The sequence below is a fragment of the Onychomys torridus genome, chromosome 23, assembly GCF_903995425.1.
Source record: "Onychomys torridus chromosome 23, mOncTor1.1, whole genome shotgun sequence".
Classification (NCBI taxonomy): domain Eukaryota; kingdom Metazoa; phylum Chordata; class Mammalia; order Rodentia; family Cricetidae; genus Onychomys; species Onychomys torridus.
Genome location: NC_050465.1, coordinates 66,387,362 through 66,412,808, shown reverse-complemented (window position 1 = coordinate 66,412,808; position 25,447 = coordinate 66,387,362). Strand labels below are relative to the sequence as shown.

Sequence of the window (25,447 nt, the reverse complement as noted above, 5' to 3'; positions counted from 1 at the left end):
AACCTTTGCAGCTCTTAAGATTCTTTGATTTCCTGGGCTCTGTGGGTGATACTTGGATGTATCACCCCATTTATGTGTCATCAGTAATTACCATGTGCTACATTCAGGTGCAGCCAATCATGCACACCAGTTGGTTCACCAGAGTTAATTGGACAGTTTATGAATAGCGAGCAGGTGTGACCAGTACTGATCTATACAACGTGACTGCAGTAGAGCAACAGTAAGTCAGAAGCATATTGATAACATTATACACTCACCGGGTAACCTGGTGGGCCCATGTCGCCTACAGCTCCAGGTAGACCTTTGGGGCCAGGTAGGCCCATAAATCCTTTGTCACCTTTTATGCCTTTTACGATAAGTCCTGGAGGTCCAGGGGTCCCTGGCTTCCCTGGATTCACAAAGAGTCCATCAGAGTTGCCAGTAAGGGGTCCTGGAGAGCTCTGTCATGGATTCTTTCAAATGAAATATAAGCCCCACACCTTGTTACTGCCTCAAACACCCTTTCCTTCACTGCTGTGAGGTGGGGCTGTGGTGAAGATGGAGTAAGAGCATGCTAGGGAAGTGGGGGGGGCAGGAAGGAACCACATCTCCCCGAGGACAGTCTGTGGGGAAACATCCAGCCCAATGCATAGTACATGCTCAACAACAGAGGTCTCTGTCTTTAGGAGACTTAACTAAATCTACTAATCTTTTGCCCAGGCCACTGTCCTTCACCACCACCAACAACAACTCACTGCACATGAGAGTCAGGGATATGTGAAGGATGAAGAAAACAGAGAGCAAAAGGAGAAGTCATGTGTCAAATGTGTCTTTCATTCCAGCATGTGAAATCAGACTCTCTACCTGAACTTCCTCTTGGGCCAGGAAGACCTTGGTTTCCTTTTGGGCCAGGGACAATTGTCCCAGGTAGACCTGGTGGTCCTGGGAGCCCACTGTTGCCTGGGGGTCCTCGAGGTCCAACATCTCCCATGGTCCCCTTCCTGCCAGGGAGGCCAGGCAAGCCCGGAACTCCCTTGTCTCCTTTGACACCTGCAAAGAAGAAAGCTCAGTTGGGTTATAATTTGTGGTTTGCTTCAGTAATGTAGGCACTTTCCTTGAAGATGTTGAAATTCATAATTTATTTCCTTTCTTTAAAAAGGAGGCTGAAGATCAAAAACATAGGTCTTCCTCGGACTAGGTGTGGATCTAGGCAAAATCACTACACTGTTACAAATCTCTGTTGTGGTATGTGTGCGCGCTTGCTCCTATGTCTTATTTTATGAAAAATGCTCTCAGTGAACTTAGAGATCATTGACTTGGCTGGAGTAGCTGACTGTCAAATTCCAGGGATCTGCATTGTCTCATCCTTCCTAAGTGCTGATATTACAGACACTGTATACTTCATACTGACTGAGCCATCTCCCAGCTCTTTCTTTGTTTTATTTTAAAAGTAAAAATATACCTGCCGTAGTTCAGTTCTTAAAAACAAAACACATAGCTAACATATAGACAAAAGCCATGATATAAGATCTAAAGTGTCATGCAGATGTAAGCCACAGGTATTATTTGGCGACCTTCCTAGTGACATTATTTATTTACAGATAATTAAATAGAGCAGAGAAAAGCTAAACTTCAGGGCAGCAATGTGTACTTTGAATTGTTGCCCTTGTAGACACAGAGGAAGGTATAATCCTGCTTGCTCTCCTGGCAAATCTTCCCCATGGCTGTGACACTGTCTAGGAGGGATAAACATGGCAAGAGGTATGAAAGAAGACCCCAGAAAGGTTACAGCTTAGTACCATGCATTATTTGTCATCTCAGAAAACCTTCAAGAAATTGTGCTTTGACATTCCTGGATAAAAGATGTAGTATGATTAAAAACAATCTTCCCTCCTCTTTCCTATCTGTTTTTTTTTTTTTTAATTAAAAATGGCTTATGTATTTTATATCTTAGGTATATGAGTGTTTTGCTTATATGAATATATGTGCTCCATGTATGTACCTGGTGCCCAGAGGGGCCAGAAGAGGGCATCAGATCTCCTGGGACAGGAGTTACATGTGGTTATGAGTCATTATGTGCATGCTAGGAACCGAACCCTCGTCCTCTGCAAGAGCAGCAAGTGCTTTTTAACCTCTGAGCCATCTCTCCAGCCCTCTCTGTGCTATTCTTGAGAGTAAATGGCATGAATGTAGAAGTGAGCGTGAGGCTGGAGACTGGAGAAAAGTTGTGGGTGGGACACTGTTGGATAGGAAAGACCTGGGGTGATAAAGAAAGTCGAAGTGATGAATGTGTGGTCCTTTCTGTATTCACGTCCTTTAATCTATAGTGCCTGTAACCTGTGCTGTTAAAGACAGTCATGAGAAGGCTTCAGGGTGTTTCTGGCTCTGTAGCATTGTCTTTCTTCAGCAATGACCTCACATACTTACATTGTGGGTTTTATATTACAGTTTTGTTAAAATTATTCCTTGTGGTCTAATATGAGTTCTCTTAAGGATGTGAGAGAATAAACTAATTAAACCAATCCATGTATTCCAAGTTTCAATGGACTCTTCATGTTTTGTCATCCCAGAAGTGTTGAGGCGAGTGATCACTTACATGACTGGACTGTTTGTTATTTTTAAAGCTTTTGTTTGTTTGGTTTTTGTCTAAGGTGTGACTGTTTTGTTCTTTTTTTTTTTTTTTTTGAAATTTTATTTGTAGTCGAATGCAAAGCAATGCAAATACAGCATTTCCTTCCAGTAAGTTTTGAGCTGAGCCTAATAATATGAACAGAAACTTTTCTTTTTCCTATAATTTTATTACTAGACATTGGGAGAGGGAAAGACTCTGTGTTCATCAGGATTGAAAGGCTCTGGGAGGTGTGTGAGCACTGATATTGACCAAAAGGACAATCAAGTCACTCAGAAACAAAGTGGAGAGAGCAACTCCTGTCTACTTTACACTCTCCAACTCCAGGCCAGTCCACTTTCACCATCAACCTATCTTCTGCATAGCATCAATTGTTATGAATAAAGTGGAATGACTACCTTGAAATACTCCTATATCTAGGACATAAGGCTAATAAAGACCATTAAAAGGCACAAACAATTTGCTGTTTGTCTTGGCTTCTTTCTCTACAAAATAGGGAAGAGTTCAAAGAGTCTGTTTATCCTATGGCACTAGCTTGAGAGAGGGATGCCTGTGGTCTGTCAGAAAAACATGCATAGACTTTGAGAAGCAGTTAAACATGTCATGTCTCAGATGTTGAGAGAGGTACAGGGTAGCCCTTGACAAACAATAACATGAATCACAAGCTCAGTGCAGGGGCTGGAGTCCAAGTGAGAAAGGGTAGGATTACCACTGTATCTCAACAGGGAAGGATGCTCACAGGGAAGCCAACTCCACCTGCATCTTTTAGGAGTCAAGTCATCGAAACAACCAACTACCAACAACAGAAAAACAAAGACATACAGATTCATTTTAATCTTTAGAAACTTTCACAGAAGGAAATCCCCAAAGCCAGGTCACAGATTTGGATTCATTCCTTTGTTGTGATGATAAATAGTTTGACTATTAAGATCATTAATATTTAGTATCCCCAGTGGGTGATCATCTTTCACTTGCCAAGTTACATTGTCTAATAAGTCAAAACTAGAGAACTAGATTCTCATCTAAGAAATGCAGATTTTTAAGGTCAGGGAAGAACTGCCTACCTGGAACACCAGGGCTTCCTTTTGGGCCTGGATGGGCCCCCAGTAAGCCTGTAAGAGGTAATTTTGATATATTAATGTTCGATAAATCGCAGTTGTACATCTTATATATGAAGGAAGTACAATTGGTACATGCTGAGACTGTTAGAGACCATCAGTTCTATCAGTGAAGAATTATTAGAGCCACATGAAATTAAAATGCTATTAATAAACCAGTAGATCAAATATTAAAAGCAAGGGACAGTGAGGTAGTTCTCTGGGTAAGGGCTCATGCCTCTCAAACTAATGACCTGAACTCAATCTCCCAGGACCCATGTGGGGTAAGGGGAGAATGAATTCCTTTGGTTCATCTTCTTGACAGTATGAATGAACCCATACACATACACATAAGCACATAATTTTTTTTTAAAGAGGAAGCAGTACCTGTTTCTCCCTTTTCTCCAGGAGGACCAGGAATTCCATCATGTCCTTGGTTACCTCTCATACCCATTGGTCCAGGAGGTCCTGGAAGTCCTGGAGGACCTGAAACAAACAGAAACCCAAACCACACCATTCAAAGACAGGGTCTGTTTCCTTCTATGGCCTACTGTGAATACTGGGGAGATACGTTGAAAGTGCTGAAAGGTAATTATGCAGAGCTGCATAAAGTTAAAAAAATGCCTGGATTAATACTCTTCTGAGATGACAACATGGTATTTTATACTGGTAGATCCTTCAATTAGATAGGTAGTATCAACAAGCCTACTCTTCTGCATCCTATGGGAAGAGTGAGTTTAGATAGTCTAAGCTCAAGAAGGAAGTATATTTTCTTCAGGCCAAGGGGCAGAATAAGTTTTAAAATGAAACCTGGAGGGCCAGTGCTTCCTGGAGGGCCTGGGAAGCCTTTCTTTCCTTTAAGACCCAAATCACCATCAGGACCCGGCTTTCCTAAAGATCCAGAGAGAAGAGGGAGAAAAAGAAAAACAAGACATAAGTGGTAGTTACATTAGCGACTGAAACATCCATGCTCAGGCTGCCCTTAAGGAAATTCCTGACACGTCCCCTCAGACATTTGTCTCAAAAGACTTTTTCCTAGAAATCACACAGGTGTGATTCCTTTCATCTGTTGAAGTCCCAACGCCCAGCACCTCAAAATGCCACTGTACTTAGCAACATGGTTGTTAAATTGGGGCTGGCAAGATGGTTCAGTGGGTAAAGGTGCTTATAGCCAAGCCAGACAACCTGATTTGATTGTGACACTGAGTGCCCAATATCTGACTTACTGCTAAGATCAGAAACTAACTGCAAATTTGTTGAACCCCCTCAGTGTTTGAAAACTTCGGTTAAATGCTATCTGCATGTAGGTCTTCAGCTATGCCCAAATAGTTCAGCAAGTTTTTTTGTTTTTCAGATTAATTAAATAATTTTTTTCTTTCCACCTTTCCCTTCTCCTCCCAGGGCTGGGAATTGAACCTAAAACCTTACATGCATGAGGAAAACATTGCACTACTGAGCTTTCTCTCTAGCTGAGCAATTGTTTTTAATAAAACAAAACAAAAATTTGTTATATGATAACCTGAATGTCAATGTCTAGATCAGAAATATGCCAGGAAAAAAAAAGATTTAAAATAGAACTACAAGTAGAATTATGTTTCCCCCAAGGTTATACGTTGAGGTCCCCAGTACCTCAGGATGCCATTGTGTTTAGCAATGTGGTTGTTAAAAATTGGGGCTGACAAGATAACTAAATGGGTAGTGATGCTTGCTGCCAAGTCTGACAGCCTGAGTTCGATGCCCAGGACCCCGCACACTGGAAGGAGTGAGTGCATTGATTCCCATAAGTTCTTCTTGCAAGTTGTCCTCAGACCTCCACATGCATCCTACAGCATACACATACCACATTCACTCATAATAAATGAATAAATAAATAATGTGATTTCTAAAAAGTTAATTAAAAGTGAGGATTCTTGTCCAACACGAGTGGCATCTTTGTAAGAGATGAGGATGAAAACACAAGAGAGGAAGAGATGGCACTAGCCAAGCCTTGAGGCCTCTTGAGAATCAGCCTTAGCGGCACTTTGGTCTCGGAGTTCTGGCTTTCAGACCATTAGAAAACAGGCTTCTGTTAAGTCACCCAGCCTAGGCATGCATCATAAGCCCGGCTAGCTATCTTATTCTAACCTAAGATTATGCAGGGACAATACCATTCCATGCTTCTTGGCTGACTTTGTTGAGGCAGAACTTCAGAGGTTTTGATTACAAGAGCAGGTGTTTAGATACCAGTCTCGTAAAGAGTAAAATGAGGCTGCTTCTGATTAATTCACTATTTTTTTTTTTAGTGCCATAGAGTTAGAAGTTCAATGTTCAATCAAAACAGTTGTAGCATGTACATCCAAAATTGTAGCTTTCTGTTTACAAAGATGATTCTAAAAGGTAAAGGCCATCCCATACACACTGCTTACACCTTTCTGAACTGTAAAGCCGGTGCTCACCTGGGTGGCCAGGACTCCCAGGACTCCCAGGGGCTCCATCAGGTCCAGCAGACCCCGGTTGTCCAGGTGGCCCAGGTGGTCCTCTCTCTCCTTTCTTTCCTTTGGCACCTGGCAATCCTGGTTCACCCTTAAATTCAAACACCTTTAAAGTTCTCATATAGGCAGGAGATGTGGTTAGGTGGGGGGTAAAAACATCTTATTCATTTATCAATCCTTGCTGAGTATCTGTCACAGGCCAGTACCCTAAAATGTATGGGGGATAGGTTAGCTGCACCTTTTGTGAGGCCCAATGCAAAATGGAAATGAAGCTCTCTCTTTCTAAAGACACTGGAAAGGTTTCAGGAGAACAGTAGTAGAACATTTAACCAAGATGGGGTCTTGGACAGGACTGGGTCTATGTGATGACAGACTGCATACCCATATGATGCCCACAGCCCCTGCCTTCATGGATTTCAGAGACCAGCTGGGAGATATCAAAAAAATCACACAGCTAGAAATGGACAAAAATCGTGGTGATTGACAGGGAATAAGAAGTAGGCTAAACAGAGAGGTGTCCTGCAGATACAATGTTTAAAGACATTTGTATGCCAATCACATGTTTAAAAACATCCTTTTACTGATTTAACAGTCATCACACCTGTATCTCAGATCAATGATCATTCAAAATTTCCATCACGGCTGATTGGAATGTATTATCTTCTTACTGTGACTCCCTAACCTGATAAAAACCAGTCTGGGCCAATTGAGAGCTCTGAAGATTCCGTGTGGTTTATTACCTGCAAAAACCTGAATCTAGACAGAGCTGGTAGTGAGCTGAGCAAGAATCCAATCAAATAGGATTGCTCTTTGAGAAAATACCCCAGTGGAAGGCGTCTTCTTGGTTTTCTGAAAACCAGTCAAAGTAAGGGGGAAATTTGTGCTTCAAATACTGACAGCATGTTTTCTTGAGTCTTGGCAGGTTCTAAAAATTTTCCTTCTCGTTTTTGACAATGACTACTGCAGATGATGGAAGTGATACTAGCAATGGTTCCTTGTAGCTGTCTCGAGACAGGAGCTCATGTAGCTGAGACCGGCCTCCAACTTGTGTAGTCAGTGGTGACTTCACCATCTCCCAGGTGCTGGATTACAGGTATGAGAGACAGTGCTAAGCTGCTGGCTGAAAAGACAAAACTTCTGAGGCATCACCTTTATGCTCTGAATCCTTAAACCCTTGAACAGCTGATGAAAAACATCTGCTCCCTTTACAAAAACATGCACCTGAGGATTTTACATCCAATTAGGAAGAGTAGTGGGTTCCCTAGGATGTTGCAGATTTCTCCAGGGAAGGCCACGGACTCCCATATTTTAAAGTCCTGCCCCCTGGAATGTCTGTTAACAACTCTATACAGTGAAGCTCTGACGCTTAGTGTTAAGTGAAGAAAGAAACATTGGACGGAAATAAACCGAAAAGAGCAACCAAGCTACCCTCAAACATCTGGTTGCTGCCACACATGTAGTGACTTAACAGCCAACCTCAGTCTGATGTAACACAAGCTCTGAGAAAGACCACTGCAAAAAGGCAAAAAGGCAAAAAGGAAAAAAAAAAAAAAAAAAAAAAAAGCATTCTGTGTCATGAAGTGAAAACATTTAAAAATCATCTAACAGGAAGATACCTACAGGCATCTTTGGATCTTGTTTGCTTCTTGAAGCTGTAAAGTTATCTTATCCTATACCTTTTATTATATATATATATATATATATATATATATATATATATATATATATATATATATATATATATATATATATATATATATATATATAATTTTGCAACTAGCATGTAAAAGTTCTGCATGAAAAACAGCAAGGCAAAAATTTTATATGAGATAAAACTACGGTTTGTGTCGGGAGGAAAGAAACCCTGCCCTGTCAGTTTGTGTGGGCCTGTCACCACTGCCCCCTGCTGGGAGCACACTTAAACTGCAGGGACAGAGAAATTTCCCAAGTTGCGAACATGAGACAGCATCAGTTGCAAAATAGGGACATGTTAAAAAAATGTAGCTGTTCAAATATATAGAAATCTCTTTGTCTCTTTTTTTTGGCTACACTGAATATGGTCTTTGTTGATATTGTAAGTTACATTTTGATATCGACAAAATGTATCTATTTTAGTGGTCTGTGTACCTTTGGTCCTGGTGGTCCTGGCCTTGCACCTGTTGAATGACCTTGCTCCCCCTTATCTCCTTGGGGACCGTGATTCCCTGGAAGGCCTGGTCTTCCAGCTAGACCTGAAAGTCCAAAAGTTCCTTTTTTCCCTTTAGGGCCTGAAATGAGAACAGATACCGGGTAAGATGAATGAAGGATCTCGAAGTATCATTTGTATCCTAAGCATCTTGAAGGGTGCTTGCATGAATCAATTCTCTAAGAAGATGGCTTGTCATGATATTTTGAGCTATATAATGTATGATTGTTATATGACATACATAGCTGTTACCACTCATATTCTAGTGCATTCTAAAAGCAATGCATAGTGACATAAACTTTCTATTAAACGAACAAAACAAAACAATCCAAAACACAGAAAATCTACAGTTCTGACTTGCCGTGAGCTCACTGGCATATAATAGCAGCATCATAGCATTACCTGGCACACCCACGTTCCCCATGCTTCCTGGCATACCGACTGGTCCTGGTCCTCCAGGATTCCCACTGCTTCCCATATCTCCTCTAGGGCCTTGGGAATAAATAGAGTCACATGACCCAGTTCCTAGGCATATATGTGCAACACATATCTTCTGCTTGCATGAGTAGGTAAGTACAGAACTTTCTATTAAATGAAAAAACCAAAATAATCCAAGACACAGAAAAATCTACAGTTCTGACTTCTGAGCTGAAGGGTTTGGTGATTAGCTGGCACACCCACATTTGCATGAGTAGGTAAGTCCAGAACTCCCAGGTTAGCTGGTTAATGGTTAACTGTTCTTTTGTCTTCAGCTAGGGCTCACTCTAGGACTGGGGACTTAGAATGTGGAAAGCTGGGTAAAGTAAGAGTCCTATTATTAGGCTTACTCAAAGCCATCTTAGGACCAAAGTCACAGAAAAGGGTGGCTCCTCTGACCAACTGCACAGCAGAATGTCTCTGACAGCATACTGAAGGTTAACTGCCATCTAAGTCATTTTGCTGTTGGGGTTGCTGGGGGTAGAAGACTACTTTTTAAAAGCTTAAAATTACTTTGCAAACTCCATAACTTGTTTATAAAAGGAAGACAAAAGCAAAAATGACTAGAGCATTAATTTTTATATCTGATACATTAATGATAAAGTATAATGCAAGGGGTTGGTGGCGTACACCTTTAATCCCAGCACTTGGGAGTCAGAGGCAGGCAGATCTCTGTGAGTTTGAGGCCAGCCTGGTCTACCAAGCGAGTTCCAGGAAAGGCACAAAGAGACACAGAGAAACCCTGTCTCAAAAAACCAAAAAAAAAAAAAAAAAAAAAAAAAAAGATAAAGTATAAATGAGTATAAAAGAGTATAAAATGGAACCATGTGTAGGATATATTTTAGTCGACAGATGCCAGCTACTGAACATCTTCACTTTGGTTTAATTTAGAACAACTTTCTCTTGAAACACTTTCAGGGCAGAGTTTTATGTTTAACCTAGTAAGTCTAGAAAAGTGTTGCATTACATTTAGGCCTAGGAAAGCTTACAGCATGATGTTTCTATTGAAGAGTCAGCCATACCTGGAGGACCTGGTGGCCCAGGCAGTCCCTCGAGGCCTTTCTGACCTGGTAACCCTGGAATGCCTCTGTTTCCTTTTTCACCAGGATTTCCTACAAATCCTAAAGTGAAGGACCAGATTTTTAAAGACATGCATCAGCTGTAAAGCGTATGTCTGAAATTCATGAGGCCCTGGGTTCCACTGGGCACTGAAACAAGCTGGAAGCTCATTGGATTCATTCACATCCTGGTCTAAATTGATAGGCTATTGCCAAAATACAACATCACACATTTATCAAGAGCCTGTGGAGATGTGGGCTTCTGTCTCTTTTTTTCTTTATTATTTAGAGGAATTAAATAAGCAAAGATGTAGAATGCATTGGTGTAGTGTCTGGCTTGAATCAGTTCTCAACCAATAACGGCAACTGTCATCATGAGATGCACTCAGGTAACATTTAAAAGGTTGGAGTATGTTCAGTGGTAGATCACTTCCTTAGCATGTGTGAGGCACTGGTTCAATCCCCAATACTACAAACAACCATAAAAATTTTAAGATTTAGTAACCTAAACACTTCTGTATTTTTTATAGCAAAGCAATACACTACACAATTCTTATATAAACAATGCTACTTTCAATCCATTTGTTAAGAGTGATTAGGCATTGGGTAGGTCAAAGACCCTGTCTTGACTCATACTGTCATTCAGCAGTAACACTGGGATTTGAATATAGTTTTTCATGGCTAGGAAGATCACTAACATTCCAGGACACCCCTCCATTTCTAAAACTCCTGCTTATTTATACTCACTGATACTCTTGGATCAACAGTCAAGTACAAACTTCCTTAACTGCAATGGAACATTCTAGTCTGTCCTTGGCTAGGCTTTGGGCCTTTTCCTGTTTATACACTTATTTACATATGAATTAAGTAAGTGTCTAATTAACCCACGTCTGGTGCTGTTTTCTGGGAATAAAAATAAGTCATGTTCTTCTTCCCAAGTTTTCAGTGCGTAATTGAGGACAGCCAAGCAACAAACAAGTGCTACCCAGCGAGAGAAGTTCTGTGACACAGCTGAGTGCAAGAGGCGACACAAGGGAGAATTTCTGGAAGAGGGACTGTTTTGTAGCTCAGCCATGAAGACATGTAGCGTATTGGATGAAGAAGGCATGGAATGAGACAGGATTTCCAGGCTAGACAATAGCCTAGGCAAAAAAAGGAATGATAAAGCAATAGGTTGTCTGCACTTTTTCATTTATCACCCTCTAAGAATGTATATTGTTCAATGTATGCATTTGCTTTAGCCTGCAGGCCATGTATAGCTTGATTGTATTCATTCATCCAACTATGTACTTGTTTTCAATTTTATTCATTATCATTGTGTGTCTTTGTGTGTGTGCACGTGTATTTATGATGGACTTTTGTGGGTGTGATTGTGTTATTGCCTGTGTCTGGAGGTCAGAGGAATTTTTTCTGGAGTTGGGCCTTTGTGTGAATTCTGGAGATTGAACTGAGGTCTTCAGGTTTACATGGCAAGCTCTTTTACCCATAGAGTCATTTCGCAGGCCCTGGCTTGATTTTATATGGCTGGAGAACAAAGGATGGTCTGTATAACTGTAACAGTGTAACAATGTAAATTGTTAAAGGGTTATAAAAACAAACCAAGCCAAAGAAAAGTATACAATAGAGACCTAATATGGCCCACAAAAACCTAACATGTACTACTTGGATGGAAACAATTGTTTAGGTTTCATTAATGTTTCCTCCCCTACTAAACTGTTAGTTTCATTGTGACAGGGAAGCCATACCTATGTATTCAGAACATAATAAAATGCCTAACACAGAGACATTAAAAAGGAACACATAGATGGTATGTGACTGGAGACAAGACTTTGTATACGGTATATGGAGACTGACTTCTTTCTCATACTCATTTCTTAATTTCACATATGAATACAATGTATTTAGATTTTACCCACCCTTTCTCCCTCACTTCAACTCCTCCTGGACACACCCCTCCCTCCATATACCTCTCTCAACTTCCTCTCCCCCGCCCCTTCTTCCTCCAATTAGTGCTGCCCATATGTGTATGGGTGTATGGTTCCATTCCCTGGAACATGGACAAACTATCATGGGTCACACCATTGTAAAAAACAAAACAAAACAAAACAAAACAAACCTAACTGGCCCTCTGTCTTGGTATTGTCAATTTGATACAACCTGGAGTCACCTGGGAAGGGGGAACCTCAACTGAAGAATTGCCTTCATCAGATTGGTCTGTGGCCATGTTTTTCAGAGATTGTGGTTAAGGTGGGAGGGCCCAGCCTATTGAGGGTAACACCATCCTTAGACATGCCGGCCTGGGTTATATAAGGAAAATAACTGAGCAAGCCAGAGAAGAGCCAGTAACCGTCATTCCTCAATGGTCTCTGCTTCAGTTTCTTCTTGAGTTCCTGCCCTGACTTCCCTTAATGTTGGATTATGACCTGGAAGAGTAAGCAAAATAAGCCCTTTCCTCCCCAAGTTGCCTTTGGTCAGAGCAAACTAGAACACTCTCTCTCCTCCAGTAACCACCAACTGCCAGGAGGTCTTCTGCTGGGAGTGGGAGCCTCAGAAAGCCCTGGAGCCAATGACCACTTGCTCGTCTGTGTCCCACTTACAACGCCTTATTCATGGAGGCTCCTCTGACTATTTTGTTTGCTGAGCTTTCTGATTCTCTTATCTCTCCAGTATTTGAGGTTCAGAGAGCTGAGAGCACATCACAAGAAGGACAAGTGTGACCGTAGAAACCAGCTGCTTCTTCTCACAGTGACACTGGGTAAGCACACTGGGGAAGGAACTTGACTTCTCAAGTCCTATGTGTGAAATGTGATTAGCAATGACCACCTGATTTCTCAATGACATAAGATCTTTCTCCACCAGACCCACCTCCTTGACTTATCATGAGATTGAGTAGATATTTATCAATCATACAGTAGTACCTGAACATGATGATACATAAGCCTTGGTTAAATGGTATAATATTTCTCCTCTATGCTTTACATTGTTTGTGTTCTTTTTATATATATATATATACTTAGACGCCTCAAAGTAATGGCAGCCATTACTACCCTCCATGTTACTTCCACATTTGGAGTGAATGTCTCTGTGTTTGAAATCCACATTTTAAAAAAGGAGGTATGTCATGGCACCCCAACACTCAAGAGATTTAAGTCAGGCGAATCTTGAGTTTGAGACCAACCTGGCTACGTAATGAATTCAAGGCCACTATGGACTATATAATGAGGTCCTGTCTCAAAAACATACTTTAAAAATATGGATCATGCAAATATCAGAGAAGCTTAGATAATATGTCCCCTTTTGCTATTCTTGAATCTGTGATCCTCAGCTATGTGTCGAAAATGCTGTGACAACATACATCTTCACCACTTTGCTTAAGTAAATGATAACTCTCACCTCCTAGCTTTCCCCTATCAAAAATAAGTACATCTTATAAATTAATCTTTCCCAAAGATCATTCATTTTCTCTGTTGGCCAGTTGCTTGGATTTGGTCTTTCTTCAGAGTTTGTCATATGTCAATTCCAGAAAGCTCTTCGGCATGCCTGAAGAGATCAGTCTTTCTAGCAAGGGCTATGCAGAATTTGTGTTTTGAGACAGGGTCTCACCTAAGCGGCCTTGGCTGACCTGGAACTTGATGTGTATACCAGGCTGGCCTTGAACTCCCAGATGGAGCAGCCTTTATCTCTTGAGTATTTGGATTAAAGGCATGCAATACCACAAAAATTCTGGCTCCATGCAGAATTTTCAAAGCAGATATTCTTTCAGCTTATAAATATTTATGTGCCAAGCATACCAATATTATTCGTGACCATCTGATTTCTCAAAGCACATCAAAATTTTCTCCACTATAATGTGGTTCTGCAAGCCACGGTTCATTTTTTTTTTTTTTTTTAATGTTTTCTCTTCTGTAAGAATTTAGCTGCAAAGGAAATGTTTTACCCAGAAATTCTCTGTTTGTCTACAGTTGCTTGAGATGCAATCTGATCAAGAAGACTATATCTGAGCCTGCTTACAATTTGGCTTGATACTGGTTATATAATCGTATGACAAGAAACAGCTGCAAAGCCAGGTAACTTGAAATAATTTGAATGGATTTGACTTTTAGCCCAATAGCCACACCTAACAAGTAACCATATGCTAAAAGACTAAAGTTCAAAATAACATATTTTTTCTTACTGTAATTTTCTGAGGATTTTGAAGATGAGGTGTTTTTTGATGCATTCAGAAAAATCTATCCTGATAGCTATCCAAAAAGTAGAGTTTGGAGCAGAGGTTTCCATTTCCACCAGAAACACTGTTCTGTTGCTGTTTTTTATTTTTGTTTTTGTTTTATTTTTTTGAGAGAAGAGCTCACTCTGTAGCCCAGGTTACCTTCAAACTCACATTCCTCCTGCCTCAGCCTCCTGAGTGCTGGGATTACAAACTTGTGCCACTAAATATGGTCCCCTGGCTGGCTCAGAGAATTTTTTAAAATAAAATAATACTAATTATTTATTTTATTATAATGCTTTACATAAAGCCATTTTCATGCAAGAATATGTTACTTTGAGCAGATTTCCCTCCAGACCCCGCTACACCCTCCTTTTTTTTACCCCCTGCTCCCATTGATCTTCTTTATTTACTTAGACAGTTTGCATATGCATCCCATTTCATATGCACTATATGAAAATGTTTATAAGTTTAAAATCTAGGATCCACACATGAGAGAAAACATATGGTATTTGTCTGAGACTGAATTAACTAACTCAATGTAGTTATAGTGGGTCACATCCATTTTCCTGTGGATGTCCTAACTTTTTTCTTCCTCTTTCTTCTGAAGATAATTGCACTGTGTGCACATACCACTGCATCCATCCCTCTGTGGAAGGCCCCCTAGGTTGGTTCTATAACTTTGGTATCATGCATAGTGTTGCACTGAACATTGCCGGGTAGATGTCAGAGAGACAGATGTCATATTTTCATATACATCTCAAAAACTGGGCTTTGAGGCTTATTATTAAAGAAAATCAGCTAGTGTCTATTTAAATATAGCAGGCCAGAATGTAAACTAATTTAGTAATAAAAATGAATGTGTTCAGTGAGTAACATGCTCGGCTTCCAAATGGCGGTGTGACTGGACAGGTGGCTGAAGACAGTCCTCATCTGTCAACTAAAGTTGATAGATAGTTTCTTAGTCTAAGAATCAGTCAACTCTAAACTCAAAATTTCTTTACCTTTGAGTCCAGCTTCTCCTTTGTCCCCTTTTAAGTATGGAAGTTGGGAAGGCCCAGGGATTCCCTTCTCTCCTCGTTCACCTTTGGTTCCTGGGCGTCCTCTTTCGCCTTTGATTCCTGGGATTCCAAGGCTACCTGACAGATAGGAGTAATGACATCAGGTCCTTAACTTGTGACTAGTGCATCAGAAACCAAGATTTAGCAGAGTGCATAATAAAACAGAACAGAAGTGTGAACAGTGTTGAGAGCTTGATAGTGTTTCTGAACACACAGGCACTCAACAGTGATGGTGTAAGTTTGCAGGGTGAAAATGAGACCCATTCAAATGGGAGGAGGGAATACAAAACACAGAAAAAAAATCAAATATGCTCTTCACTCACAAATAGTTTGTCTTAAATAACAAATGTCACTTATTTTGTGACTAAGTACCTCATGCCACCAAGAAAGACATCATCACTCACCTCTCTCCCCCTGTGAACCTGGTTTCCCAGGAGGCCCTGGAGGGCCAGTGATTCCAGGATAGCCCATCATCCCAGGCTCTCCTTTCTCACCTGTGGGGACAGATTAACACAAAGCACTCCATGATGTATAGAACATGAAAAACAAAATATTCCAGAAAATAAAATGATGTATAACAGAAAAGTTGGAAAATAACAAACTTTGTGTAAGAGATGGGTCAGTGTCTTTTAAAATTTCACTGGTCTGTTTTTCATTGCAGCAAATCACACCATGGTTGACAACAGATGCCCTGAACTTCTGGTGCATTGGCTATCTTACTTCCTTTCCATTTCAACTTTCATTTGACTCTTTCACAGTACTTAATCAACTTAGGTTTTTCTTCATTTTTTTTTTAAAAGTAGTATTCTAAGTGATAAGGTTTTATTCTGACATTTTCATTTATGTATGTCATTATACTTATTCTTCCTAAATTTGGTTTTTAAGTGTGGTTTTTATAGCTTGCTCCTATTATGGGAGATGTGAATCTAGTGCCAAGAACAGAGCTGACTCCTAAAAGCCTGCTCATGCACCAGGAGTGGATCCTGATCCTACTGCCAGGGGGCCCCTTAAGCAGATCAAGCTACACAACTGTCTCGATTATGCAGAGGGTCTAGTCTGGTCCCATGGAGGCTCCACAGCTGTTGGTTTAAATTTCATGAGTTCCCACTAGTTTGGTTTGGTTGTCTCTGTAGGTTTCCCCCATCATGATCTTGATGCCCTTACTCATAGAATACTTCTTCTCTCTCTTTGACTAGACTCCTGGAGCTCGGTCTGGCCTTACCTTTTTGTAGGAGGGAATAGGGGGTGGGTTGGAAGGGGGAGGTTGGAGGGGCAGGAGCAGGGAAGAGGAAGATCTTTGATTGGTATGTAAAATGAATAAAAAATTTTCTTAATAAAAAAGATTAAAATACATTTAAAAAAGGAAAAGAGCTGGCACATAAGAGAAGTCCAATATTAGGAACCAAAGTATATTGTGTCTGTTAAGCCATTATCCTGGTTTCCTTCCTGGAATGGAGACCAGTGGAGTCCTTATGTCTTGAGGACACAGAATGTTCTTTACAAATGAAGGAATGATAAAACACCCACAGATGACAAAGAATTAGGAGATATAATATTATGGACAGTTCTGTGACCACACTGGAGATGACTTAGATACAATGGGCAAATTTCTAGAGCAACACAGAACCAAAGCAGACTCGCAAATTAGTAGAAAATCAACTAAAACTGTTTCTAACCATTATAAATTTACATCGATCTGATAATGATGTGTCTGGGGGCCTGAAGAGGCTAGAAGAGGATGGCAGATTCCCTGGAGCTGGAGTCACAGGTAGTCCTGAGCCACGTGATGTGGATCACTTGGGCAAATATCAAGTGGTCTTAACTGCTGAGCCATCTCTCCAGACCCCAAACTGATAATATAAAGACTTCCCACAAAAAAAGAGTCCAGACCCAGATGACTTCACCAATGAACTCGATCAAGGGGTCAAGGAGTAGTAATTCTTTATAATTTCTTTAAGGAAATACTGCAGGAAAACTCATTTCCAGCCTGTCCTCTATAGGGCCAGCATTGACTGAAACAGGATTGAGTCATCACAAGAAAACTGGCCAGTGTTCCTTGTAAATACAAATGCAAAAACCTCAACAAAATACTAGTTGGTATCTTACAATATGCAAAATTACTCCATAGTAAAAATAGAGATATCCTGGGTAATTATAAAATGTAATGGTTATATTCTCCTGCTCTCCTGCCCCTTGATCCTTCCCTCTTAAAATAATTAAGGAGAAAGAATATACTAGCCAAAAGAAAAAGTATACAGTATGCAGAGTCACCTGAGGGGGAAAACATGGAAGAAGACTTAGAAGACAATGGCACAAAGGATACCTGGTAGCCCTGGGAATCCTGGAGTTCCTGGATATCCTTTTTGGCCTGGTGGTCCCATCTCACCTGGATGACCTGGCATTCCTGGTTGCCCAGGTTCTCCAGGGACACCTGATCTGTCCAAGCCTGGGATGCCAGGGTCTCCCTTTGGCCCCGCATCACCTCTTCTACCTACAGTTGAATAGATGAAGAGATGAATGAGTGACCTCCAGATGAATAGATAGATAGACGAATGAGTGACTTGATGAATGAATGCTTTCCCTACCTCCTCCAAAAGTATTTTAGTGTTGATTGTTTAGCTATGTGATGTTGGGTAGACAGCACACTTATCTGTGTGTTTGTTTATTGTCTCCTCCTAAAATGTCCCAACTCCTCATTGCTCTAACAATATCCATTTCAGGGCTCACGCAGTGATGAATGCAAAGCAGTTATTTCTGAGTGCTGCAGGTGCATTCTGGGACTGTGCTTCATGGCGTTTCCCAGTCTCTCACCTTAGACCTACATAGCAGCTCCTAAGAAGAGAACTCCCATATGCTTCTACAAACAATAAATAGTGTCACTGTAATGATTAAGGTTTTGGCCAAGAATTTATCAGTGACAGATAAGCAGAATGCTAGTCTACAGACATTAATGGAGTTCTAGAGACCTTTCCTTAGGAGCCATCACCAGATCTGGTTGAAAGGGTCCAAGTAGGTAGCATGTATTTCACAGTACCTTGGTCATACAGTCTTACTCACTTGGGTTTATTTTCATAAATCTTGGTTTCATGTTGCTTATGAAGTAATCAACTACATGTTTTAGTTTACAACTAAGCAGGTAGCCTTGTGTATATTTTCTTTATTTTAATCATCATAAAGTTACTATTTCCTTATAGAAGTTTTAAAAGTAAAATATTGATTGAAAGTTTATGTATATGAATATTTAGTAATGACTCACCTACTTGCCAACCTATCTTTATCATCTAATCTGTTGATAGAGTTCATATTTCCTTATGTAAGAGGGACAAATAAAGTCAATATGATAAGTTTGAGTATCTTAGTATAACCAGTACACATTGTTATTTGGAATATCCGTACAAGCCAGGCTTAGATTTCTAAAAAAACATGCTTTGCTGAACAGCAGTCAGGACTTGTTGCTAGACAGTTTCCATATTAAACAGCAAAGGACAGAGCCAGAGGCCACATCATCTGCCTACCTAGATCCTGAATGGGAGGCCTTCCTCTTACCTGGTGTCCCTTTCAATCCATTTAAGCCTGGAAGTCCTTGGGCACCCCTGGGTCCCTGGGTACACCTCCCTGGGGGCCCTTTTGCTCCAGGTGGTCCAGGCTGTCCTGGGTCTCCTGCAAGAGAGAGTCCAGGAGTTTGATCAGATGCTGAAGTCCAAGGTCCCAGTGTTGCTGTCCCCACATCTTTCTGTAATGTCACCTCTCCAAACCAGACCTATGTTTAATACCATCAACATGCTTGTATGGAGGACACCCATGAAAAAAGGAAGAAGTAAGGAGGGGAGGGACAGTCACATTGAATGGAAAAAGAACTAGGGCTTTTTACTGATATATTCACTGAGATGGAAATGATTAGAGCCCCTTGGAACATCTACAGTGGAGCTCACTGAGGAGAAAGGTAATCACACTTGACACTGTACCTGGAGGCCCATCAAGGCCGTCTTTTCCTGGAGTTCCAGGGAGGCCTGGAAATCCAGGGAGTCCAATTTCTCCGTTTTCCCCAGAATCGCCTCTTTCTCCTGGAAAGCCAGGTTTTCCTGGTTCCCCGGGTGTGCCTGCTCCTGGTTCTCCCTGTAGCAGAGACATTAGGTTAGTGCCCCCAACTGAGTGCTTCTCCATTCTACTTGCTAGGGATGCTCCAAATTAGTTTGCATAGACACTGCAGTTCAATAAATATTTCCCTTTCAAGTTTAGACAATGACCTTCCACAAAATCCTGCTTCAGAATATGCAGTACACATTTCATCGAAGAGGGTGTAAGTGTCCCTATGTACTCTGAATGTCTATGAAGTCATTAACAGAGGAATAGAAATGCAAGTTTCCACTGGAACTTAAAAATTAATATCTATAATTATTCTGAAAAAAATCCATATTGTTATCTATAAAAATACTGTCAATTTCTAAGTCCCAAGTGTCTTGTCTGATAAGGGCATAGCAACTGCTGATTGTAATTGCCCCTCCCTGAACTCAGTCTGTGTTTTAGTCATAGCAGACCTTGGCTCCTGGTTGGCCTGGCTCTCCAGGACGGCCTGGCTTTCCCCTTTCCCCAGGACAACCAGGTGATCCTTTTGTTCCTGGGAAACCTTGATCTCCTTTAGAAAACACAAAACAAAAGCAATAAGCATTAGAGACTAGTCTCATAGAAAGTTTATGAGCAATATTTCCTTCATCAAATACATTTATGAGGCATCCAGGTAGAGAGATGTTTGTATGAAAGCTTGGATGATAATAAAACCAACTGATAAATTAGCAATTCAGAAGCAAAATAAAAAACAAATGACTGAGTTCCAAGTCAAATGCATTGGCTCTGAAAATTGTTGCAATTAAAGAAAAAGACTTAAACCCCAACTTATCAAAATGCAGTTATGGAGCCCAGGCCCAATGGATCCATCTACAATACAACTTCCTGTCTTCCAGCTCTTAGGCTAGTTCTGCTTCCTATAACTTGCTGTGTTTGTCCAGAGAGTGAATCCAGAGTGGCTAAATTAGCATGCAAGTTATTAATGGAGGGTCCAGGAAGGACTAGGCAAAATATGGGCCAGACTCCATTATTTCATGAAGAAAGAAATCTGTGAAATTAGGGTCAAACCTGCTTTTGGGACTGTATTTTCATTTACTAAATATTCCCTTATTTGGGTAGAACTGATGTGCAGTAATCAACAATGACTTATTAACAAGAGGTGAAATATCAAAATGATTGTATTTTTTGTTTGTCTTTTTTGTTGTTAATATTTTTGTTTGTTTGTTTTTCAAGACAAAGTTTCTCAGTGTAACACTTCTGGCCGTCCTGGAACTCACTTTGTAGACCAGGATGACCTCAAACTCACTGAGATCCACTTGTCTCTGCCTCCCAAGCATGTGCCACCAAAACAATTGTATTTTAACAAACAATTTAGGCAACTGTGAAACAAACATGACAGTATTGTAAAGCCTATAGTTCTAAGTAATAGTCAGAGTCTGAGTTTGTTTTATACAGATCCTGGCCAGGATTTTGTTTGATATGCTTATCTGAGGAGCCACTCAAGTTATTATTCAATAATATCTGGAGTTTTCAGAGTCTTTCTATTTTGATGAAAGCAGCATCTTTCTTTTTTCTCGTCAAAAAGATTTATCATCTTAAGATTATGTATATGTATGTGTGTAGTGGGTAGCCATCCCAGCCTTGGCCTGGAAGTTCCAACCCCCATTGAGGCTTCGGTAATGGTCATGCCCACAAGGCGGGGCTGAGGGAGGAAGCTGAAGACCCAGGATCAAGAGCAGAGGCTTCTCTTGGTTCCAGGACCCTGGACGCTGGAGGTAGACCGAGCAGAGTTCTCCAGAGAACACCGCCGGACTGCGCCATACCTTTCCCAGACCCTGCAACCTATCCCTTCATTTGTAAGTTACCCCACAAAATAAACCTCCCTTTTAACTACGTGGAGTGGCCTTAATAATTTCACCAATATATGTGGGCATGTGAATATTAGGGCCAATGCACTGAGACCAGAGGCACCAGGTTCCCCCTGGAGCTAGAGTTAAAAGCAGCTGTGAGATGCCTGACAGGTTCTGGGTGTCAAACTCCAGTCCTCTGTAAGAGCAATATATGTTTTTAACTGCTCAGCCATCTTTCTGGCCCCCAGCATATTTTCCTAAAGCAAAATTACTACTCTAATTATTATCATGCTTACAAGGAAGCCTACTTTTTTTCCCCCCTGGAGCTGAGGACCAACCCAGGGCCTTGGGCTTGCTAGGCAAGCACTCTTCCACTGAGCTAAATCCCCAACCCCCTAGGGTTTTTTGTTTGTTTGTTTGATGCTATGGAATCTAGAGCCTCATCCATGCTAAACACAGACCCTACTGCTGTGCTATAAGCCCTGCCCAATTTGTGATTTAATAGTTAATTTCTTACTTAAAAATTTGTGAAGTCAAGAAATATATAAATCTAAGGAGTGTGGAATTAAATAAAAAAAATTCTTATAGCCAGAAACAATTGTTGTTACCATTTTAGTGAGTTACCTTCCAAAGTTTTTTGTTTGTTTGTGTGCTTTTTTAAAAGTATGATTGGTGGGCCTGTGCAATGGCTCAGCATATAGTTTCCTGATGACCTTGGTTTGATCCCCAGGACCGGCATGGTAGAAAGAGAGAATGGAGTCTGGGAATTGTTCTCTAACTTCCACATGTATTCCCTATCCCTATGGTGCACAAAATAAATAAGTAAAAATGTAAAAAGAAAAAGTATGATTGAGATGGTATCGTGTGAATCAATGTGAATTCTGTCTTTTCACCCGATATCGTCCTAAGACTTCTGACGAGTCTTGGAAAACATCATTTTGGTAGCACATCATAGGTATTTCCTCTTTTATTGACTACTCATGGTTATAGCTTCAAAATATCCACATTGAACCTTCTATTTTACAGTTTTTAATTTACCCTTAGGTCCTGGAGGCCCAGGAAATCCAATTCCTGGGATTCCTGGTTCACCATCAGGTCCGGGAAGACCAGGATCACATTTTCCCACAGGTCCAGGCAAACCTTACAAACAAATACATGCACAATCAGTGACTTTTCTCCATTTGTTTTCCAAAAGACATGTCTGTGTTCTCTGGGACATGTCTGTGTTTCCTGGGAAGTGTGAAATAATTTTTAACATAACCTCAGCCTTTCTCCCTACTCTTATCTAGTGGGCTAGAGGTCAGGAGTTACTATGAATTCTTTAAGAAGCTGCTAAATATTTTGAACTGTATGTTTTCCTCTGAAGAACAAAATTGAATTTCAAATCACTTTAGCAGAGAAAACAAGTTTCAAATGAAGTTGCTTTGGGAAACACCTTGATCTATAGGCAGAAGTCGCTTGCTCTCCCACCAGAAGCCATGGAGACCATTCTGCTCTGTAACCCCTGTAAGCAACTGTATCAGTTCCCTTTTGGAACTGTGACATCAGGAGTACCAGGGGAGCAAGTGGGTGACCTCAAAGGATAGGAGAAAGGCCCCTGCCAGCTTGCTTTTCAGAATGGTACTCTCTTTCAGACCCAACAAATTAGTTTTTTCCCCTAATAATGGGAGTAGTATTTTCTCAGGAAAGCAAGAGTACCATCTGAAGTCGTGGACTATATTTGGCAGGAGGAGTGCTCACCGGGCAGACCTCGGCGGCCAGCCTGACCAGGAGGCCCTGGAGCTCCTGGGGGACCTGGAACTGGTGTTGACATACCAGGTTCTCCTTTAGGACCTTTGGGAAAAAATGATTATAATATTGGGTTGCGTATTAAAATATGTTTTTACAACAGTGGGAAACATGATGAGGGGATTATAAACACATCCCAAGGAAAATCAAACCAATCCCTCTTTTTATGGGTTTCAAAAGTAGTTTAGTTGTAACCAGTCTGTAGAAACATTACTAATTGATCTGTAAATATTTATAGTCATCTGTCTAACACTTGCTTTAATTGATAACCCCACAGGCTTGTTCCAGAAATAAATACTATAAATGAAGCTGGAGACTAGTGATGGGGTACCAGCTTATTGGATGGTTGGTATTCATGGAAAGCTAGTGTGGTATATTGAACAAAGCAGCAAATGTGACTGGGCATGCTCGGGTTTGAAGCTTGGCACTGCTGTTCGCAAGCTCCATGAGCTTGGATACACTTCTTAACCTCTTGGGGAAGTTCCTTATCTGTCACTGTGGAAATAATGATGACCTGGCAGATTCAAGGCAATGTTCTGAACATAGTCGCCAGTGTTAAACCATGTTTGTGATTAGTCTTCTCACAGTCGTGTATTAATAAAAAAAATATGGTTCCAATACACGACGGGAAATTTTGATTGTGTACTTTATAATGAGCTCCTTCATTTAGATTCATATTTAGAAAGAACAGAAGAGGGTTGGAGGAAGTATTAAACAGGAGTCAATAAACTATATAAAGGTCCAGACAGTAAATAATTTGTGTTTTGTAGTTCTAATCTGTTACAACCACATTAACTTTGCCCTTGTGCAGCAGCCATAGAGAACACAGAAGTGTGGTTAAATTCCAGTAACCTCATGTATGGACATTGTGATTTGGAATTTATAAATTTTTATGTGTAACAGAATGTTGTTTAAAAAAATGTAAGAATCGTTCTTTACTATTGGACCACATAAAATCCACTGATGGGCTAGGTTTGGACTTCCATACAGTGTGCTAAGTCCCTGGATTAGAACAGCAGCCTCCAAAGTAAATAAATAAATAAATATAATAAAGTAAGATTTATGTATATGTGGATGAAAGTATGTATTCATTTGATGACATAAATGGACACTCTGGAGTGATACCCAAATCTTTCTATAGAGACTATGACGCTATGACGATCTGGACCGCGTGGGTTTCCTAGCAATCTCTGTTTAAAGTGATAGTAAGTGATGCTAAATGACCATGCAGACATTACTTACTGAGAGAACTCCACTATCAGAACCTGTTTGTCCTGGACAGAGAATTACTTTCAGTACCTGTAGGTCCCCAAAATCTTATGGGCTTTAAAATTATTATCAATGATTTTTCATGTATCTTAGCTGTTTTGAAGTTTTGTTTGTAACTTGGAGTCACAGATCCAAGAATTCTTCACATCAATTAATTCATTTTATCTTAATTTAATTTAGTTAGTTTGTTTAATTCCCCCCCCCCCTTTTTTTTTGCCTCTCCTGAGTGTCTTGTAATGAGTTCTACTCAATGCTTGGAATGCATTCATTCTGTGTGTTGATATCAGTCATTGATAGCGATGATTACAGGAGTTTCAGATGAGCTGCCTGTGATGGGGAAATTGGATTTTCTCTGTCATGTCTTTACATGTCCTTTCCCAGTCTCTGAGGAGACATATTTGGCAGGAACAAATTTACATATATATTCATTAGTTCTGAAGGAGCTTTGTTGACTGTGGGAAGCATTCCCCACTTCACAGAAAAGCAAGACTGGAAAAAAACTAACCAACCGGCTTCTCCAGGTGGTCCCAGGGCTCCAGGAGCTCCTTGCGTTCCCTTTGGACCTGTTTCTCCTTGAGGTCCATAGCCCGGTGGTCCAGCTGGTCCTGCAGGTCCTGGGGGCCCCGGGGATCCAGGAGTCCCTGGAAGTCCCTGGTCTCCTTTCCTTCCACTCAGGGCCTATGACAACAGGAACGTGTTTGGTAGTGCCTCAATTCAATATCTCCTTACTGCAGATTAGTATTAGCCCAAATAGGGGGACAAACAAGACTGTCTGGGAGTCCCTGGTCCTGTAGATGTGCCAGGAAAAACTGCCTACCATCTTTACATTCGGGGGAGTCAGATTCACCTTGCTAGGTAATCTGTAAATGAGTGATGTGTGTGTGTGTGTGTGTGTGTGTGTGTGTGTGTGTGTGTGTGTAAATCTTCAAACTTGCTTACCAAATTTCGTCAAACTGTCCTGCATGAAATCCTTTTTATTTGATAAATCTGATTAACCTTTTGGAAAAGCAGAAAACCTGGCATTTTGTAGATTAATTGGGGCAAACTTCTCACAGGTACATTGAGGGAGACCCGTGTTATGTCACTCTATGACATTTTCACTTGAATGTGTGAGAAGTTCTATCCCGTTAAAAGAATAACATTTGCATGAACTGAAGTGTTTTAAACATTTTAGCTCTTCTTTTGATGAACAGATCTTTAAATATTTTATCTTTTATGCATTTAGAATAAAAATGACCCCAGAAATGCTCACTAAAATTTTCCCTTGCTAGTCATTTTCTCTTCTTTCCTTTTCCCTTTCTCCTTTTCTCC

At 40.6% G+C, this 25,447-nt stretch overlaps 1 protein-coding gene across 1 annotated transcript in view; it reads right to left on the bottom strand.

Annotated features, from left to right (window-relative positions):
- Nucleotides 1–25,447, bottom strand: part of Col4a3 (collagen type IV alpha 3 chain) — a 133,884-nt gene that overhangs the window by 17,784 nt on the left and 90,653 nt on the right. Inside the window, exons 26-43 of the mRNA XM_036172912.1 lie at nucleotides 24,646–24,814; nucleotides 22,820–22,912; nucleotides 22,118–22,219; nucleotides 19,703–19,800; nucleotides 19,130–19,280; nucleotides 18,711–18,824; nucleotides 17,488–17,655; nucleotides 15,569–15,658; nucleotides 15,108–15,242; nucleotides 9,861–9,959; nucleotides 8,764–8,853; nucleotides 8,304–8,443; nucleotides 6,141–6,267; nucleotides 4,516–4,596; nucleotides 4,093–4,191; nucleotides 3,673–3,720; nucleotides 844–1,029; nucleotides 258–388 (exon numbers count right to left, since the gene is read on the bottom strand). Of these exons, the coding sequence (XP_036028805.1) occupies nucleotides 258–388; nucleotides 844–1,029; nucleotides 3,673–3,720; nucleotides 4,093–4,191; nucleotides 4,516–4,596; nucleotides 6,141–6,267; nucleotides 8,304–8,443; nucleotides 8,764–8,853; nucleotides 9,861–9,959; nucleotides 15,108–15,242; nucleotides 15,569–15,658; nucleotides 17,488–17,655; nucleotides 18,711–18,824; nucleotides 19,130–19,280; nucleotides 19,703–19,800; nucleotides 22,118–22,219; nucleotides 22,820–22,912; nucleotides 24,646–24,814 (2,121 nt within the window). The remainder of the gene's footprint in view (nucleotides 1–257; nucleotides 389–843; nucleotides 1,030–3,672; nucleotides 3,721–4,092; nucleotides 4,192–4,515; nucleotides 4,597–6,140; nucleotides 6,268–8,303; nucleotides 8,444–8,763; nucleotides 8,854–9,860; nucleotides 9,960–15,107; nucleotides 15,243–15,568; nucleotides 15,659–17,487; nucleotides 17,656–18,710; nucleotides 18,825–19,129; nucleotides 19,281–19,702; nucleotides 19,801–22,117; nucleotides 22,220–22,819; nucleotides 22,913–24,645; nucleotides 24,815–25,447) is intronic.